This window comes from Oncorhynchus mykiss, chromosome 4 (assembly GCF_057628025.1).
Source record: "Oncorhynchus mykiss isolate SJ-2025 chromosome 4, ASM5762802v1, whole genome shotgun sequence".
NCBI classification, from domain to species: domain Eukaryota; kingdom Metazoa; phylum Chordata; class Actinopteri; order Salmoniformes; family Salmonidae; genus Oncorhynchus; species Oncorhynchus mykiss.
This window is the reverse complement of record NC_143025.1, coordinates 75,925,361-75,944,696: the sequence shown is the minus strand read 5'-3', so window position 1 is coordinate 75,944,696 and position 19,336 is coordinate 75,925,361. Positions and strand designations below refer to the sequence as shown.

Sequence of the window (19,336 nt, the reverse complement as noted above, 5' to 3'; positions counted from 1 at the left end):
CTATAATATGAAGTGCATGAAATACCAACCGTTTGCTGTCAAATACTCAGATGCTAAAATCTTTATATACACCCTACGTTAGCATCCCCCAAATGCATTCAATAGACCGTACAACTACAAATATTTATGAAAATTCTAAAACAATGTCAGTCAACTTCAACAATGCAGCTAGAGAGTTGACATTGATAATGCAAATGAGAAACAAAATAATTTGACTGGATAAAAAGGACATTGTATGTATTGCCAAGATGCTTCTGTGTGTGTGTGTGTGACCAGTGAAAGGGAACGGACAAAAAAACATGCGGGCGTATCAATGGACAATGCAGACAACTTTTCTTCCCTTCCAACCTGTACGGAGAACACTGAGAAAACCAGTCGTTTGTTTACCAGAAAGTTACTGCCAACAAAGAAAGCCTAGTTGTACAGTACTGCTGCTGAGAACAACAAGCTAGCTGTAGCTACAACGCTAGTTAGCCGTTTTGCAGTCCGTTGGCAGCTAGTAATGTTGTTCAACATGCAAAAATAAAAACATGTTTCCTATGTACTTCCAAAATGTTTGGCACTGATCTGACAGTATCCACATCCATTGCACTTTGTTTTTGTAGTCTCATTATCTAGTTATAGATGTGTGGTATCTGGTTTACAAGGCAGGTTTGGTTAGCTAGCCAAAATGCCCATTCAATCTTTTCTCGCCCTCTCTGTCTTAAGCCTTTTAACAGTAGCTAGCTGGTTACAAAACAGGAATATTGTACAAATATCTATAGCACAACGGCAGTTATATACCCTCATTTTTCAGTACATTTTACAAACGAAGGGTGTCATTCACAAATACTTACTTGATTCACATTATTTTGCACAGATCTTGCAGCCGTAGGAAGTCTTGAGTCTGCACTGAAATACGGAGGCAGATTTCATTATACAGAGCAGCAACTTGAGTTGACAGTTGATTGGAAAGACTCATGTCCAATGGTCTACTGCATAATACAAAGAAGGAGGATCTATGCAGATCTTCACCAATAGGTATGGTGTACGGCGTGCCCATAACCACGACAGGGGAAACATGGGAGTTTGATTATTTTTGCAATCTGACCCACATAAAAAACGGGAATGAACAGGTATTAAAAAATACACTTCCCAGCAGACATAGTGATTGTTGTTGCGCAGAGCCCCCCCTTCCCCTTGTTTATCATAAACGTAAATTAACAACATTTTTAGAAGTGAACACATCCCCCACTTTGCTTTTACACAGACAAGCAATTCAAAACCTCAGGTGACACAGACATTTAAATACTATTTGCAACAGTGCCACCATTACAACTCTTTGAATATAGAAATGTGTATTTTTATATATGAAAATATAGTGCCATTCACAAGAGTAAGGAGAGAATGCCATCATCGTTTGAGGTTTTTGCCATAATTTGGACTAAACATCCAGCCAGGGTGTCTGTGATGGGGAGATTACCACAGTGGGACGTGGGAAAACTGCTGTCTCATTCAAGACTGTCACCAGGTGGCTAGTGCCAGACAGGCACATGCTATTCCGTTCCTTTATAAACGTACCACAAAGCTCTGAAAACCCATACGTGTGCATGTGAAGAAATCTGCGCATTCATCTGCATCTCATCATCGTCATCATCATCATCTGCAAACAGGCTGCCTGCCTCTCAGCTTTGACAGCTTTCTGATGGTATGAAAATATAATTTTCCGACTAATATTCTCCATGACCAAATATTTTGCATAATTTGGTTGAAGGGCCACTTCAATCAATTGAATCATTGGTTCAGACTTTTAAATCTTGTTAGACTGATAAATTCATACATTTAAGTTATGCTCCGGTTCCAAGCGCATTTGATTAATATATTATACTGGGTCTGCATTACAGTATTATTTTATCCCTACATCTGTTGTAGCAGACAATCTTTTGAGTGGATAGTGCCTAGAATAAACTGTGCGCAGAGAACCCACTGCGCAGGCTGAACCAGAGAGCGGTAAAAGGAAGAGTGTAGGAGGGAAATGTTCATTGTAAGAACTGCCTGCTGTCATCGTTTGGAAGTTTAGCCATCCAAAGTCAACAAATCGGAACCAGATAAATAATACATGTCATATATTTGTATTTTATTTCGAGGGTATTTTTTCTACCATTACATATGGAGGCTTATCAAGATCAGGTGAGACAATTTCATAGCTAAGTTAGCAAAATAACTCTAGACATGCTTCGTGTTAGCTAACGTTAGTTAGTCAACACATAGCTAGCTGGCAAGCTATCCTTCCTCGTAACTAACGTTAGCTAGCTAGCGATGCAAGTGCTGCTGTTTGCAGCCGGTTATCTTTGTTTGGGTCATGGTTGTCACGCTAGCTACTGAGACTAGCTTGCTAAAAGGAACAATGGAACGTTCGATGTGTTTCCAGGAGAGTTTGTTTGTCTTTTTGAAAACAGCTGCGTTGCCACCTTGCTAAGACTGGGCACGTTTAGCACTCTTGTGGGTGGTCTTCATGCTGGTGTCTTTGCTAAGTCATTCAACCATGCTGCTTTTCTATCTAGTTGCTGGACTCCCCTTCCAAAAATAGTTACATAGGGAGCTACTACCAGCCTCCAGATAGGCTGTCACCTCCTTCATATGTCTGGGAAGCCCCTGCACCCCTTACCAAGACGGTCATGAACTTGCAGAACATCACTCCGCAGGTGTATCGGACTACGCCTGATGCTGGCAGCAAAGGTAGGCACAATGTAGACAATGAAATGCCTTTACTTCTGGGACTGTCTGCTGTTCTAGGTCCTTGGTCTAACTATTATGCATATGGTTGTAGCTTGGTTACTAACGGTAGGTGTTTTTCTCCCCGGTAGCAGTCATTGCTGCTCTCAAGACCCTCCAGGAGAAGATCCGTCGTCTGGAGCTGGAAAGGAAGCAGGCTGAGAAGAACGTCAAACAGTTCTCCCAGGCAGCCCATGGATATGAGTGCTCCATCACTCCATGCAACACTACAGAAACAGATGGCTCCAGGAAGAAAGGTACTTGACTTTGAGACTATATACTGTATATCCGCAACTCACTCTCTGTTCCTCTTGGTTTTTTTTTTGTTTTTTTAAGGGGGGTAGATCAGCTTTAATATTGCAGATAGATTGTATCTTCCATCAATGTAATTGTCTGCATCACTTCCAATCCCCCATACGTATTCCTTTATTACTTTCTAACCCTACCACCCCTCCCCTAATTGGAGTAAACTAGTGAACAACAACGCTTAGGCCTCTACTTACAGCTTATACATACTATATACATTTTATGGACACAGTCTATTTTACAATAGTTTGTTTTTACACCAGTTCTTCCTCAACCTCTCCCATCTATTGCTGATGTCCATCTGGTTTGATTTCTATTTGCCATGTCTGTGCCTCTTGTTGCTCTGTACTCAGAATGATGCTTATGGTGATAAGGAACTGTCTAATCTCTCACTCCTGTTTTTTGTCTGTGTTAAGAGCGGGTCACTCCGCTTCAGTCTGCGGAAGCTCGCTGTCAGCTCCTTGAGAAGCAGCTGGACTACATGAGGAAGATGGTGGAGAATGCAGAGAAGGACAAGAACACTCTGACTGAGAAACAGGTACATGCCACTAAGGGTGTGTTCATAAACTCACTCTGGCTATCGACTCTGATTTCAGAGCACTTTCATATGAGTGTGTCAGAGCGCAGAATAACTTATGAATTTTACAAACTCGCAACACTTGCTGAGTATGGCCGGTGTCAGTCAATGTCAGCAAAAAAAACGTAATTCAATTGTTGTCAGGAGCACAGTTACAGACACCAACACTCTAGATAACATGAAAACAGCCTAACCAGCTGTGTTAGCTAGGGTGAGTACAATGGTCAGACTGTGTTGTCCTCTCATTTGTGTCTAGAAATAGCTAGCAAACTAGCCAAATGAAGCCAGATAGCTTGGGTGCTTGACTGCCGTTGCTCGGATCAAACCTACTCCTCGGCCAGAGTGTCCAGTGTGGCTCTGAACGCTCCGAGAGCAAAACGCTCTGAATTTATGAATGGACAATCTGACAACGCTCTGAATTTACGTACACCCAGAGCACAGCTGTCCATAGATATAGCTGAATGTGAATCTGCTGGCCTCTGTTCACCAGTTCCTCATCATCTAGGCAGACATGTTGCATGTTATTTTTGCTGCATCAGACTAGATTAACACGTGTCTGTTTATCCATTGGAGTTGTCCCTTCAGAAGCATGCCCACACTCCGCTGGAGAAGCTGGAGAAACTGGAGAGGGACTGTCTGAAACTGTCCAAGACACAGTCTGTGGCTGAGGTAACCAATGGTGCTTTGGTTGAATGAGGCATAACTAACCATAGTCTGTGATGGTAAATCAAAAGTTAATCTCTCATCTTTTCTCTGTTGTCCTCAGAGGAAAATTGAGCTGCTGGAACAGAAACTCCTGGAAGAGGAACACGAGCGGAAACTTGTGCAGGAGAAAGCAGATGAGGTTAGTGTAATAACACATACACAAGCAGTGGTATAGTGGAGGCTAAACAGTTTTAACTTTATTTTATTTTGCGATAGCGGTTACCAGCCTTTTGCGGAAAAATACATTGAAAGTATAGGGAACGTTACTTTTTTCATCATGACCGATGATCGGACACACAAGGTTCCACTTTTATCAAGCCCAAATATCCTTTAACAGCTGCAGAGGGAGCTGGAGACTAACCTCCGCCTGTGTCCTGCAGTCCCGGATGAGGTTAAACCAAAGAAGAAGTCCAAGAATGCCTTCAAGGTACTACATTCAATCACCAGAACTTAATGACGTGCACTGCAATTAACTTTATTTTGTGCTACATAACAATGTCTGAACATTTCCTCTTCAGAAAACGAGTTTGGTGCGGCAAGAGGCCCCAGCACCACCATGTTTCCCCAAAAATAAACTGCCCTTCGTAGCTGGAACAGTACGTCTGCATTTTACTTTGCAAGAATTTATTGGGTTTGTTGAGAGAATCCCTCTGACTGAGCTCTACATCTCTCCCTATCTTTCTCTCTCTTAGTCGACAAGCCCCAGCCACTCAGTGCATGCTAACATGCAGAGTGTCCTCCACATGATGAAGCACCACCAGCCCCACCTGTGTGAGCGGGTGCGTTCCCTGCGCAGGTCTGGCTCCGCTGGGGCCAGGAGAGCCCTCCATAGGGCCCCATCCACCTCCACCTCTCCCCCTGGACCGGCAGATCCTGCTCTGGGCTCTCTGTCTGAGCTACTGCTGGCACTGCAGGACGAACTGGGACAGATGAGCTTGTGAGTACTACCACTAGCTAAGAGTGTGTGTGCGTTTGTGGACAATGTGTATGCAGGTTTGTGACTGATTTTTGAGGGGGCTGATAGTGTGTTAACATTAATTATTAAACACACATTACTGAGTGTGTTTAATATTTCTGTCTGTGTAATTCAGTGAGCACCAAGAGCTGGTTTGTCAAATGGATGAGACGCGGCGTCGGGACACCAGGGAGGACCTGGAGAGGGAGCTAGAGCTGCTGGTCAAGAGGATGGAGGAGAAGGGATCTCAGATCACCAAGCTCCGCAAACACCAGCAGACTGTACGTACATAATACTGCAGAGATGGAGTTGGGAGGAATGAGGGGATATTCTGCAGGAGGGGTAGGGAGGAGGATTACTGGGGAAGGACTTTCTTTTTGACATGTCTAATAATACTGTATGACCTCTCCCTGTGTTTCCTCCCTACTCAGGTGGACAAACTTACACAGAAACCTCGTCGGCGGGCGACAAGTGAGGATGGCAGGGCTAAGGGGGGGAGTGGGGTGAGATCCTTGCCCCCCTCTCCAGTTAAGACCACCTCACGGGGGGGTAAGAGAACTGGGGTGGGTCAGGAGGAGAACCTCCAGCTGCTCAGAGAGACCCAGAGACTCTGCACTAGCCTAAAGAAAGATGACATCACCTGGGAGTCATAGCTAGGGCAGCATGTATCAGAGCTGGATCTGAAGGACCGCTCTGTACAGGTTAATCTCAAACCATACTGGATTATATACAAATTATGACCAATGGGCGATGGAGATGAAAGCCTGCATACATAGGGGTCCTTCAGGACTGACTTCGGGAGCCACAGAAGCAAAGCATTGTGGATCCCCCATTGTGGTTTTCAGCTTCTGCATTGTCAGATGTTTTCTAAACAGATATTTATGACCAATGAATGTCTCACCTTGAAGAATAAACATTTTATATCCAGTTTTCTCTCTTGCGAGCTTTGACGTGATGCGTTGGGGCATATTTTATTTCAATTATATTATTGCATTTGAAGTTACTTTTTATTTCTTGTATTTGTTATGCATGTTTGTTTTGTTATACACATTGTACATGTACAAAAATAGTTATGTTTTTGTCTAATTAACACTTAATATAACAGTGTTAGACTAGACTTTTGTTTTACCTCAACCTTTTGTGTGATTTTCATTCATCTATTAAAGCCAGATTTGGCCAGACTACTTCAGTTCAATGTTTTGTGCCCTAATGGTCACATACAGTCCATATCCACTAGATGGTGATGTTTCTCCTGGATAGGAAACTAGAGGTAAGAAGAGGCCACCATTTATGTTTTTGTAGTTTTAGGGCCTCCAGCCCTACTACAGTTAGTCATTTATTTCAGCTTGTGAAATTATGACTTATTTAATTTAGGGACATAGACTACAGTATTTCTTTACAATACATTAATAGACAACTGACATTCCCCTATTGTTCTCCAGTATCAAACCTTGCCTAGACAAGGTATTATGAAACCTATTGACACTTACCATAAGGCCTACTGCGTAGGGTATGACCAGCTTCATAATACCCAATATAAGCATCATACGGCTGACTTCCTTATCTGAAAGTCAACCCATGCGGTTTGTTCTGTTTGAGAAAGCTTATGTCAACAGCAACAGCAGCACGAAGGAGCATCTATGTCTTTCTGACCACAGGAATACTGAGGTGGTGCAGTACAGTTAGCTTGGGTACAAGTCCTTCTCCATAAGGTGGAGGTTGGAAATAGCAGAAACAGACTAGCACACAGACTGACTCTGAATGTGAGACAGGCTGGAGTTGGAAATGTAGACTAAGTGAGACTTGAGATGAGCTTTCAGTCTTTGTTTCCATTCACAGTGGCCTCAAAGCTCAGGGGACACCAGATATGCAATATGCAAGAGGACTTAGAACCCCCATAGAGGGAGGTCGAGTGAACCAAGTCTATCCTCCAAAACAAGCACACACAAAACTGTACACTCTGTTAACAGTATATACAGTCTTGTGAAAAAGAGTACTCCCTTTAGAAAGTGTTTTTTTTAAACATATTTGGACACATGGATATTTGGGCTAAATTCCAAACACATTTATTGATAAAGGTAACCCAATTTAACAAATAACACCAAAAAAAATTACTTTGAAAATGTTAATGCAATTAAAATAAACAAAATACAAGTTTCTTAAGCAGAAAAAATGTGAACACCCCTAGCTTTACCATCACCTAAAAAGGCTAGAATTAGAATCAGGTGCACCAAAACAGATGCAAATTATTAGGAATTCATTAGAGCACCTTGGGCTCAGCCTTCCATAAAGATTAGAAACTTGGTCTGGTTTGGTTTTAACCGTATTGCTGTGTGGTAACACATCACGCCAAGATGAAAACACCTCCAAGGCCCTCAGAAGAAACATTATTGATGCCAGTGAGTCTGGGAAGGGTTACAAATCCATTTCCAAGCAATCAAAGTACATCATTCCACTGTCCGATGGATTTTCTACAAATGGAGAAAACTCCAGACCACTGGCAATCTACCTAGGACAGATCGTCCCACCAAATTCTGACAAAAGATGCCCATAGAAGTCTCTAAGAACCCCAGGGTAACATTAAGGGATCTACAGACCTCTTGCCATAATCAGTGTCGAAGTGCATGAGTCAACTGTCAGAAAGAGACTGCACAAACTTGGCCAACATGGGAGGTCAGGAAGGAAGAAGCCTCTGCTCTCAAAAAAGAATGTCAAGACTGACATTTGCCAGACAACACCTGGGTAAAGACCAAAACTACTGTAACATTGTGCTCTGGACAGATGAGTCAAAGGTGGAGTTGTTTGCCTGCAATGCCAGACACCATCTTTGACAAAAACAAAACACTGCCTTTGAACAGAAGAACCTCAAACCAACCCTAAAACATGGAGGCGGTGGCATTATGGTTTATGGCTGCTTTGCTGCCTGATGGCCTGGCCAACTTGCCATCATTTAGTCAACCATGATGATCCAAAACACACAAAAGTAAAGCTACAACCGAATGGCTCAAAAAGAAGAAATGGAGGTTTATGGAATGGCTGAGTCAAAGCCAAGATCTCAATCCTGTCCAAATGCTGTGGGGGAACTTGAAGTGGGCCTTGCATGCAAGACATCCCTCGAACATGACACGGTTGACACAGTAGAATGGGGAAACATTTCTCAGTCGATATAAGAGACTGATAGACAGTTACAAGAAACGGCTACATTAAGTTATTTCAGCCAAAGGGGGCAACACCAGCTATGGAAGCTAGGGGTGTACTTATTTTTTCCACTATGGAATTGCATTTCTGTTAATTTCTTTTGATGAATAAATGATTGCAAAGTATAATGTTTCATTGGTTAAATTAGGTTCCCTTTATCTGTCAATAGTGTTGAAGTGAAGACTACATATCCATCTGTCCAAATATTTACAAAAAAAGACAACTTTCCAGGGGGCGTACTTACTTTTTCACATGTCTGTATACACACCATTGACTTATACACACGCGCACACACACACAGTGCTCCTTCTCTCATTCTCTATCGACACAAGATAAAATGGTGGAAAAGCATTGCCCATCACTGATGGGACGGATGATGATGACGACAGACATTCGTTAGGAGTTATCCTAGACTGACTGGGGATTTCTATACAGTAATCACCTGCTATGTTATGGGCTGGGCTCTGCCCATAGGGGCTGGAGAAGCCAAGAGCTGTGCCTAATCGAGTGCCAGCAAATCAGCAGGGTGTGTGTCTTCATACTGTGACTACAATTTGAGCTATAAAAAACACTTTTACAGAATCATCTCAAGTTCAGAATGATTAGTTATCCCAGGGAGAGAGCCTCATCTTAACATTTGACCATGGTTTTGTGTCATTGTCGTTATACCCAGCAAACAGACACACAGGGAGGCTTTGTCTCAGTCTCAGACATTACCCATGTAATGACCTCAGTCCTTAGCCACTCCCCAGACACCAAAACACTCTGTGGTCCAACCATTAATCGACCCCAACTATGGTCCTTAAGCTGCAGGTGTGTGTGTGGTCAAATTTGTATCCCTAGGGCGGTGGTCTGCTTTCCCAGGGTTCAATTGAAATTAAAACCTAAATTGTAAAAGTTAAAAAGGCAGACGTGGCCGGCTTGGTCTCCACCCCGACCTGAACTGGCTGTACAGGGCCCTGAGTCATGGGAGATGAGTTCAGCTGGCACTCATTGTTTTTACCGTCCATTTGATTCACTTCTATACATCTGCCATCACTGGGTTCTGGTATTTTCTCTGTGATTTGGAGCTCACTGCATCTCACCGCACAGAGAGCGGGTCAGAGAGAGCAGTACTGAATCCAGTGGTTTGTCTCATACTGTTTTATTAGATTATCGAATAGCACTGGGAGCAGAAATCAAGTTAGCTCAGATGAGCCCTGGCCTTTGTCTATCTTTCCCTCCCATCTCACAATCATTTAATCTCTCTCCCCCACCAGACTCACCCACTCCCATACATTCTCTTATTTTCTCCCCGTTTTCACTCTCTCAACTCCCTTACTCCATATCCCTTTCCATTCTCTCACCTCCCTCTATTACTTTCTTTCTCTCCCTCCCCCTCCTGCTCAATCTCCTGACCAGTGGACAAAGCAGAGTGGTGTCGGTAGCAGCCAGAGTGGGAGGCCAGAGTAATGTCTGTATTCTGCCAGGGCCAGGTATGTTGCTGTGGGTGTGTGAAAGTCCCAAAACACAGTCGCTGGACTGTTGGCAGCCGTCTTTCAACCTACAGTAAGGCTTAAACATTTATATATATGTATATATATATATATATATATATATATATATATATAAATGGACAGTAAAAATATATATACACTGAACAAGAATATAAAAGCAAAATGCTGGAGGAGTATTTATGTCTGTAATTAAGCCCTTTTGTGGGGAAAATCTCATTCTGATTGGGTGGGCCTGGCTTCCCAGTCGGTTGGCCTGGCTCCCAGTTGGGTGGGCCTATGCCCTACCAGGCCCACTCATGGCTGCTCCCCTGCCCAGTCATGTGAAATCCATAGATTAGGGCCTAATGAATTTATTTCAATTGACTGATTTCCTTATATGAACTGTAACTCAGTACAATCTTTGAAATTGTTGCATGTTGTGTTTATATTTTTGTTCAGTATATGTATATATACAGTGAGGGAAAAAAGTATTTGATCCCCTGCTGATTTTGTACATTTGCCCACTGACAAAGAAATTATCAGTCTATAATTTAAATCGTAGGTTTATTTGAACAGTGAGAGACAGAATAACAACAAACAATCCAGAAAAACGCATGTCAAAAATGTTATAAATTGATTTGCATTTTAATGAGGGAAATAAGTATTTGACCCCTCTGCAAAACATGACTTAGTACTTGGTGACAAAACCCTTGTTGGCAATCACAGAGGTCAGACGTTTCTTGTAGTTGGCCACCAGGTTTGCACACATCTCAGGAGGGATTTTGTCCCACTCCTCTTTGCAGATGTTCTCTAAGTCATTAATAAGGTTTCGAGGCTGACGTTTGGCAACTCGAACTTCCAGCTCCCTCCACAGATGTTCTATGGGATTAAGGTCTGGAGACTGGCTAGGCCACTCCAGGACCTTAATGTGCTTCTTCTTGAGCCACTCCTTTGTTGCCTTGGTCATGTGTTTTGGGTCATTGTCATGCTGGAATACCCATCCACGACCCATTTTCAATGCCCTGGCTGAGGGAAGGAGGTTCTCACCCAAGATTTTACAGTACATGGCCCTGTCCATTGTCCCTTTGATGCGGTGAAGTTGTCCTGTCCCCTTAGCAGAAAAATGCCCCCAAAGCATAATTTTTCCACCTCCATGTTTGACGGTGGGGATGGTGTTCTTGGGGTCATAGGCAGCATTCCTCCTTCTCCAAACACGGCGAGGTAAGTTGATGCCAAAGAGCTCCATTTTGGTCTCATCTGACCACAACACTTTCACCCAGTTGTCCTCTGATTCATTCAGATGTTCATTGGCAAACTTCAGACGGGCATGTATTTGTGCTTTCTTGAGCAGGGGGGAACTTGCGGGCGTGGGATTTCAGCCCTTCACGGCGTAGTGTGTTACCAATTGTTTTCTTGGTGACTATGGTCCCAGCTGCCTTGAGGTCATTGACAGGATCCTCCCGTGTAGTTCTGGGCTGATTCCTCACCGTTCTCATGATCATTGCAACTCCACGAGGTGAGATCTTGCATGGAGTCCCAAGCCGAGGGAGATTGACAGTTCCTTTGTGTTTCTTCCATTTGCGAATAATCGCACCAACTGTTGTCACCTTCTCACCAAGCTGCTTAGTGATGGTCTTGTAGCCCATTCCAGCCTTGTGTAGGTCTACAATCTTGTCCCTGACATCCTTGGAGAGCTCTTTGGTCTTGGCCATGTTGGAGAGTTTGGAATCGGATTGATTGATTGCTTCTGTGGGCAGGTGTCTTTTATTCAGGTAACAAACTGAGATTAGGAGCACTCCCTTGAAGAGTGTGCTCCTAATCTCAGCTCGTTACCTGTATAAAAGACACCTGGGAGCCAGAAATCTTTCTGATTGGGGGGGGGGGGGGTCAAATACTTATTTCCCTCATTAAAATGCAAATCAATTTATAACATTTTTGACATGCGTTTTTCTGGATTGTTTTGTTGTTATTCTGTCTCTCACTGTTCAAATAAACCTACCATTAAAATTATAGACTGATCATTTCTTTGTCAGTGGACAAACGTACAAAATCAGCAGGGGATCAAATACTTTTTTCCCTCACTGTATATATATCTGTCTGTTTAAATCACTGACAATATCTACAGAGCAAATAATGTGAAGCACTCCAGCTTGAATGATTTCACAAGACAAATTCCCTGTCAGTCTACAACAGTGTTCCCCAACTGTCGGCCCATTGTTGGACATAAGAGACTGTAAAAACACCAGCTCCAAGTGATTCCAATTTAGGAAATCCTTCCCAAAGTATTCTCACACAAGATATAGAGATAATAGACTGAGTATATTAAACATTAGGACCCCCCCCATTAGGAACCCTTGCCCTCAGAACAGCCTCAATTATTTGGGGCATGGACTCTACAAGGTGTCGAAAGCGTTCCACAGGGATGTTGGCTCATGCTGACGCCAATGCTTCCGACAGTTGTGTCAAGTTGTCTGGATGTCCTTTTGATGGTGGACCATTCTTGATACACACAGGAAACTGTTGAGCGTGAAAAGTCCAGCAGCGTTGCAGTTCTTGACACGAACCGGTGCGCCTGGCACCTACTACCATACTCAAAGGCGCTTAAATCTTTTGTCTTGCCCATTCACCCTCTGAATGGTACACACACAATTCATGTCTCAATTTTCTCAAGGCTTAAAAATACTTATTTAACCTGTCTCCTCCCCTTCATCTACAGTGATTGAAGTGGATTTAACACATGACATCAATAAGGGATCCTACCTTTTACTTGGATTCACTTGGTCATGGAAAGAGCAGGTGTTCATAATGTTTTGTATACTCAATGTATGTGATGGTATACAAATGTAAACAAGGTTTGAAATGATTATGTTTCAGTCAAACATGATATCTGTTTGGGCTTCTTACGGTCAGTTTGCAGTCCACAAATTATTTGTAATTATGTTCCGGCCCCCTGACCGTCAGCTCAAGATAGAATCTGCCCGCAGCTGAATCTAGTTGATGATTCCTTGGTCTACAACAAATAGTGTTCACAGTGAGTTGATTTGTCATCAAGTAACCTCGTCCCCAGGCTCGAATAGAGATTCAGCAGGTGGATGAGCTTAGTCATCGACTGACTGGGAGATTCCCCCTCTTCCTTAAAGGGCATCTGGGGTCATAAATAAGAGATGGACTGAAATAGAACATCCATGTGGCTCATCGACCATCCATGTCCACTGCACACTAAGTGCAGGGCGTTAGATTGTTTTGGATGGAAAGATGGAAAGGACCTAGTACTCAGAGTCCAAAATGCCTGGCCTTTCCCGTAACCTCGCTCTCTGGTTGAAGGAAAACAACTGCAGCCTCGAGTGCCGCTTCTGATCAGAGGGAAGAATAATAACATTTGCCCAGTCACACATAAAACATGCTCTCCAAACACACATATACACCCTCAAAGAAGAATACATATGTACACATTCACAAATACACACACTTTCTCTCGCACTGGCATTTTCTGCAAAGTAAGCAGGCCCTGGGAACTGGCCACGCATCCTGTTAGTTTGAGAGAGTAGGATACAATGGACACTGGACTGAGTGTTTGACAAAAAAAAGTAATGTGTGTATGTGAAAGACAGAGATAGAGAGAGAGAGAGAGAGAGAGAGAGAGAGAGAGAGAGAGAACTCTGGTCCAGTATAATTGATCAGTTTGGTTTCTTAATGGGTTATGGACTTAACTTCTGCTGGTGTTAATTAAGTCAGTAATATCAAGGTCACTGTTTGCATATGAAGCCAGGGGTAAGAGTTCCTGTGCCAGTTTCCTCTTTAATATCCTGTTATGTGTGAGTTAGCACTAAGCAGAGGTGAGAGACAGAGAGAGATAGAGAGAGACAGGGAGGGAAGGGGGTGGAGAGTAAAAGAGAGAAAACACAATTTTTCTGGACAGGATTTGCCCGACTACAGAACACTCTGGTTAGGCACAAGACAGGTATCTCTCCATTCTTTTGGAGAGATTGGAAACCCAAATTGGTCTACACGGAAAAGTTCTGGCTTGGTTTAGATCTTATCTGTCGGAAAGATATCAGTTTGTCCTTTAACAAATCAATTGTAAGTTTCGGTGTTCCTCAAGGTTCCGTTTTTGGAGCACTATTGTTTTCACTATATAGTTTACCTCTTGATGATGTCATTCGGAAACATAATGTTAACTTTCAATGCTATGCGGACGATACACAGCTGTACGTTTCGATGAAACATGGTGAAGCCCCGAAATTGCCATCCCTGGAAGCCTGTGTTTCAGACATAAGGAAGTAGATGGCAGCAAATGTTTTACTTTTAAACTCAGATAAAAACAGAGATGCTAGTTCTAGGTCCCAAGAAACAAAGAGATCTTCTGTTGGATCTGACAATTAATCTTGATGGTTGTACAGACGTTTCAAATAAAACTGTGAAGGACCTCAGCATTACTCTGGACCCTGATCTCTCTTTTGAAGAACACATCAAGCCTATTTCAAGGACAGTTTTTTCCATCTTTGTAACAATGCAAAAATCTGAAACTTTCTGTCCAAAAATGATGCAGAAAATTAATCCATGCTTTTGTCACTTCTAGATTAGACTACTGCAATGCTCTACTTTCCGGCTACCTGGATAAAGCACAAAATAAACCTCAGTTAGGGCTAAACATGGCTGCTAGAATCTTGACTAGAACCCCAAAATGTGATCATATTACTCCAGTGCTAGCCTCTCTACACTGGCTTCCTGTAAAGGCTAGGGCTGATTTCAAGGTTTTACTGCTAACCTACAAAGCACTACACAGGCTTGCTTCTACCTATCTCTGCGATTTGGTCCTGCCATACATTGTATTACTGTTGATGATATCTGGAAATGTGCATGTACACCCTGGCCCATCTACTGTTGCTAGCCCCAATTCTGACTTGTGCTCTGATATCTGCTGCACTGATTTCTGCTCTCGTAAAAGCCTGGGTCTTCTGCACGTTAACAATAGAAGCTTATTACCTAAAATAGATCAATTGAAAGTGTGGGTTCACAGCTCCAATCCAGATGTGTTGGTCATTACTAAGACCTGGAGGGAAGAGTGTTTGAGAACTGATGTTAACCTTTCTGGTTATAACCTTTTTTGGCAAGACAGATCTTCCAAAGGTGGGGGAGTGGCAATCTTTACCAAGGATCAGCTTCAGTGCTCGGTTGTCTCCACCAAGTCTGTCCCCAAACAATTTGATTTGCTGGTTTTAAGCATTTAACTTTCAAATAGCTCTTTGTCGACTGTTGCTGGGTGTTATCGTATTCCATCAGCACCGGTCTGTACCCTACCTAAGCTCTCTCCTGGCCCCTTACACTAAGTCTGAATTTATCCTGCTAGGTGACCAAAACTGGGACATGCTTAAACCACTGGACCAAGTCCTAAAGCAATGAGACTCCCTAACTCTTTCTCAGATTATTACCAATCCCACAAGGTATGACTCCAAACACCCAGAAAAGGCTACTGTTCTTAATGTTATCCTCCCAACTAATCCTGATCAGTCTGGTGTTTTCTGTAATGACCTTAGTGATCACTGTTTTACAGCCTGTGTTCGTAATGGCTGCTCAGTGAAACGACCTGTCCTGAATTGTTATAGACGCTTGCCAAAAAACCTTAATGAGCAAAAATGTAAAATGGGATTGAATCAGCTTGAACCTTCTTTTTTGATGTGTTCAATGGTGTTGTTAACAAACACGACCCCCATAAAGAAAAGGAGAATTAAAAACAGGTTCAGCCCCTGGTTCGACCGTGATCTTGCAGAATTACTCCACCTCAATAATTGCATTTGGCAAAAGGCTCGGCACACGCATACTCAGGCTGACGCTCTCGTTCAGAAAAATTAGAAATACGTGCACTCAGGCTATCCGGAAGGCCAAAGTTAGTTACTTTAGGGAGCAGATCTCTCTCTCACAAGAAGTTCTGGAAAACTGTTAAAGATCTGGAGAATAAACCTTACAGCTGTCTATGTCCCTCAGCACATGGCTGAGCTCTTTAATCACCACTTCATTAAGTCAGGATTGCTATTTGACTCAGTCATGCCTCCTTGCCCGTCCAACATTTCCTCATCTCCCACCCCTTCTAATGCGACTTTCCCACACGCTCCTCCCTCTTTTCCCCCTGCCCCGCTACAAAGTTTCTCCCTGCAGGCAGTCACTGAGTCTGAGGTGCTAAAGGAGTTCCTGAAACTTGACCCCCAAAAACCATCTGGGTCAGATGGTTTATACCTTTTCTTCTTTAAGGTTGCTGCCCCTATCATCCAAGCCTATCTCTGACCTTTTTTAACCTGTGTCTCCTTTCTGGGGAGGTTCTCATTGCTTGGAAGGCAGCCACGGTTCATCCTTTATTTAAAGGGGGAGATCAAGCTGATCCTAACTGTTATAGGCCTGTTTCTATTTTGACCTGTTTATTTGGTTTCCGCTCAGGTTATGGATGTGTCACTGTAACCTTAAAGGTCCTCAATTATGTCACCATTGCCCTTGATTCTAAGCAACGTTGTGCTGCTATTTTTATTGACTTGGCCAAAGCTTTTGATACGGTAGACTATTCCATTCTTGTGGGCCAGCTAAGGAGTATTGGTGTCTCTGAGGGGTCTTTGGCCTTGTTTGCTAACTACCTCTCTCAAAGAGTGCAGTGTGAAAAGTCAGAAAACCTGCTGTCTCAGCCACTGCCTGTCACCAAGGGATTTACATCAACAACATAGGGGCGGCAGGGTAGCCTAGTGGTTAGAGCGTTGGACTAGTAACCGGAAGGTTGTGAGTTCAAACCCCCGAGCTGACAAGGTACAAATCTGTCGTTCTGCCCCTGAACAGGCAGTTAACCCACTGTTCCCAGGCCGTCATTGAAAATAAGAATTTGTTCTTAACTGACTTGCCTGGTTAAATAAAGGTAAAATAAAAAAAATAAAATAAAATAAATAGCTCAGGCATTAGGAAGCTCTCTCATTCATTTATATGTAGACGATACAGTCTTATACTCAATTGGTCCCTCCGCGGATTTTGTGTTAAATGCTCTACAACAAAGCTTTTGTAGTGTCCAACAAGCTATCTCTGCCTGTAACCTTGTTCTGAACAACTCCAAAGCAAAGGTCATGTGGTTTGGTAAGAAGAATTGCCCCTCTTCCCACAGGTATGATTACTACCTCTGAGGGTTTAGAGCTTGAGGAAGTCACCTCATAAAAGTACTTGGGAGTATGGCTAGACGATATGTTGTCCTTCTCTCACCACATATCAAAGCTGCAGGCTGAAGTTAAATCTAGACTTGGTTTCCTCTGTCGTAATCACTCCTCTTTCACCCCAGCTGCCAGACTAACCCTGATTCAGATGACCATCCTACTCATGCTAGAGTACGGAGACATCATTTATATATCGGGAGGTAAGGGTGCTCTCGAGCAGCTAGATGTTCTGCTAGTCACATTCAAGGTCCCCAAAGCACGCACATCCCTGGGTCGCTCTGCTTTTCAGTTCGCTGCAGCTAGAGACTGGAACGAGCTGCAACAAACACTCAAACTGGACAGTTTTATCTCAATCTCTTAATTCAAAGACTCAATCATGGACACTCTTACTGACAGTTGTGGCTGCTTCGCGTGATGTATTGTTGTCTCTACCTTCTTGCCCTTTGTACTCTTGTCTCTGCCCAATAATGTTTGTACCATGTTTTGTGCTGCTACCACGTTGTGTTGCTACCATGTTGTTGTCATGTTGTGTTGCTGCCATGCTGTGTTGTCATGTGTTGCTGCCATGCTGTGTTGTCATGTGTTGCTGCCTTGCTATGTTGTTGTCTTAGGTCTCTCATTATGTAGTGTAGTCTCTCTTGTCATGATGTGTGTTTGCCTTTTGGTAGACAGTCATTGTAAATAAGAATTTGTTCTTAACTGACTTGCCTAGTTAAATAAAGGTTAAATAAAATTTTTAAATAAAAAACATACCTACACATACGCTACGGTCACAAGACACAGGCCTCCTAATTGTCCCTAGAATTTCTAAGCAAACAGCTGGAGGCAGGGCTTTCTCCTATAGAGCTCCATTTTTATGGAATGGTCTGCCTATCCATGTGAGAGACGCAGACTCGGTCTCGACCTTTAAGTCTTTATTGAAGACTCATCTCTTCAGTAGGTCCTATTATTGAGTGTAGTCTGGCCCAGGAGTGTGAAGGTGAACGGAAAGGCACTGGAGCAACGAACCACCCTTGCTGTCTCTGCCTGGCCGGTTCCCCTCTCTCCCCCGGGATTCTCTGCCTCTAACCCTATTACGGAGGCTGAGTCACTGGCTAACTGGTTCTCTTCCATCACGTCCCTAGGAGGGGTGCGTCACTTGAGTGGGTTGAGTCACTGACGTTATCTTCCCGTTTGGCGCCCCCCTCGGGTTCCCTTCTGTCGCAGCCTCCAGTATTTATGCTGCAATAGTTTGTGTCGGGGTGCTAGGGTCAGTCTGTTATGTCTGGAGTATTTCTCCTGTCTTATCCGGTGTCCTGTGTGAATTTAAGTATGCTCCCTCTAATTCTCTCTCTCTCTCTCCCTCCACTCCCAGAGGACCTGAGCCCCGGGACCATGCCTCAGGACTACCTGGCCTGATGACTCCTTGCTGTCCCCAGTCCACCTGGTCGTGCTGCTGCTCCAGTTTCAACTGTTCTGCCTGCGGCTATGAAACCCTGACCTGTTCCCCGGATGTACTACCTTGTTCAGGACCTGCTGTTTTCGACTATCTCTCGCACCTGCTGTCTCTAACTTTGAATGCTCGGCTATGAAAAGCCAACTGACATTTAATCCTGAGGTGCTGACCTGTTGCACCCTCTACAACCACTGTGATTACTATTATTATTTGACCCTGCTGGTCATCTATAAATGTTTGAACATCTTGGTCATGTTTTGTTATCATCTCAACCTGGCACAGCCAGAAGAGGACTGGCCACCCCTCAGAGCCTGGTTCCTCTCTAGGTTTCTTCCTAGGTTCCTGCCTTCTAGTGAGTTTTTCCAAGCCACCGTGCTTCTACATCAGCATTGCTTGCTGTTTGAGGTTTAGGCTGGGTTTCTGTACAGCACTGTGTGACGTCGGCTGATGTAAAAAGGGCTTTATAAATACGTTTGATTGATTGATGTTTTTAAGAGGAGGTGCTGCAGAGTAAAGCTGTAATAACCGGTTGCACCTCTACAGGCGTTGTGGGCAACGTGACCCTTCCAGCACGTGGCTAGATCACCGACAGAGATGTGTTTGACTGTCGCTGACATCCACACCTTCACTAGGGGCCCTAGAATGTAGTCAGCAGCGCTACTTCTTTATCTTGGTCCAGCATCTTTGCCTGTTTAGTTCTTCCGAATTCTGTGAGGTTTCAACGGCAGGTATTCTAGTGTCTTCCCTACT

General features: G+C 43.5%; 1 protein-coding gene across 7 annotated transcripts; it reads left to right on the top strand.

Moving 5' to 3' along the window:
* Positions 1-1,207: 1,207 nt before the first annotated feature.
* On the top strand, positions 1,208-6,486 carry cep57l1 (centrosomal protein 57, like 1). Of its 7 annotated transcripts, none has more exons than XM_021600708.3 (11): positions 1,208-1,687; positions 2,544-2,718; positions 2,847-3,011; positions 3,477-3,598; positions 4,211-4,306; positions 4,404-4,481; positions 4,680-4,769; positions 4,861-4,938; positions 5,035-5,279; positions 5,434-5,578; positions 5,729-6,486. In XM_021600708.3, the coding sequence occupies exons 1-11, from the start codon at positions 1,685-1,687 to the stop codon at positions 5,948-5,950; spliced, it is 1,419 nt and encodes a 472-aa protein (XP_021456383.2). In that variant the 5' UTR covers positions 1,208-1,684; the 3' UTR covers positions 5,951-6,486. The 7 variants fall into 7 exon arrangements, with proteins under 7 accessions (XP_021456383.2, XP_090089171.1, XP_090089170.1 ...); XM_090233045.1 differs by having other exon boundaries at positions 1,493-1,687; positions 4,223-4,306; XM_090233044.1 differs by having other exon boundaries at positions 1,564-1,687; positions 2,850-3,011.
* Positions 6,487-19,336: the final 12,850 nt, after the last annotated feature.

Coding starts and splice junctions, on each gene's coding strand:
- cep57l1 (XM_021600705.3), top strand. CDS start 2,149: ATGGAGGCTTATCAAGATCAG. Junction 2,719..2,846: donor GCCTGATGCTGGCAGCAAAG/GTAGGCACAATG, acceptor TCTCCCCGGTAG/CAGTCATTGCTGCTCTCAAG. Junction 4,770..4,860: donor AGTCCAAGAATGCCTTCAAG/GTACTACATTCA, acceptor TTTCCTCTTCAG/AAAACGAGTTTGGTGCGGCA.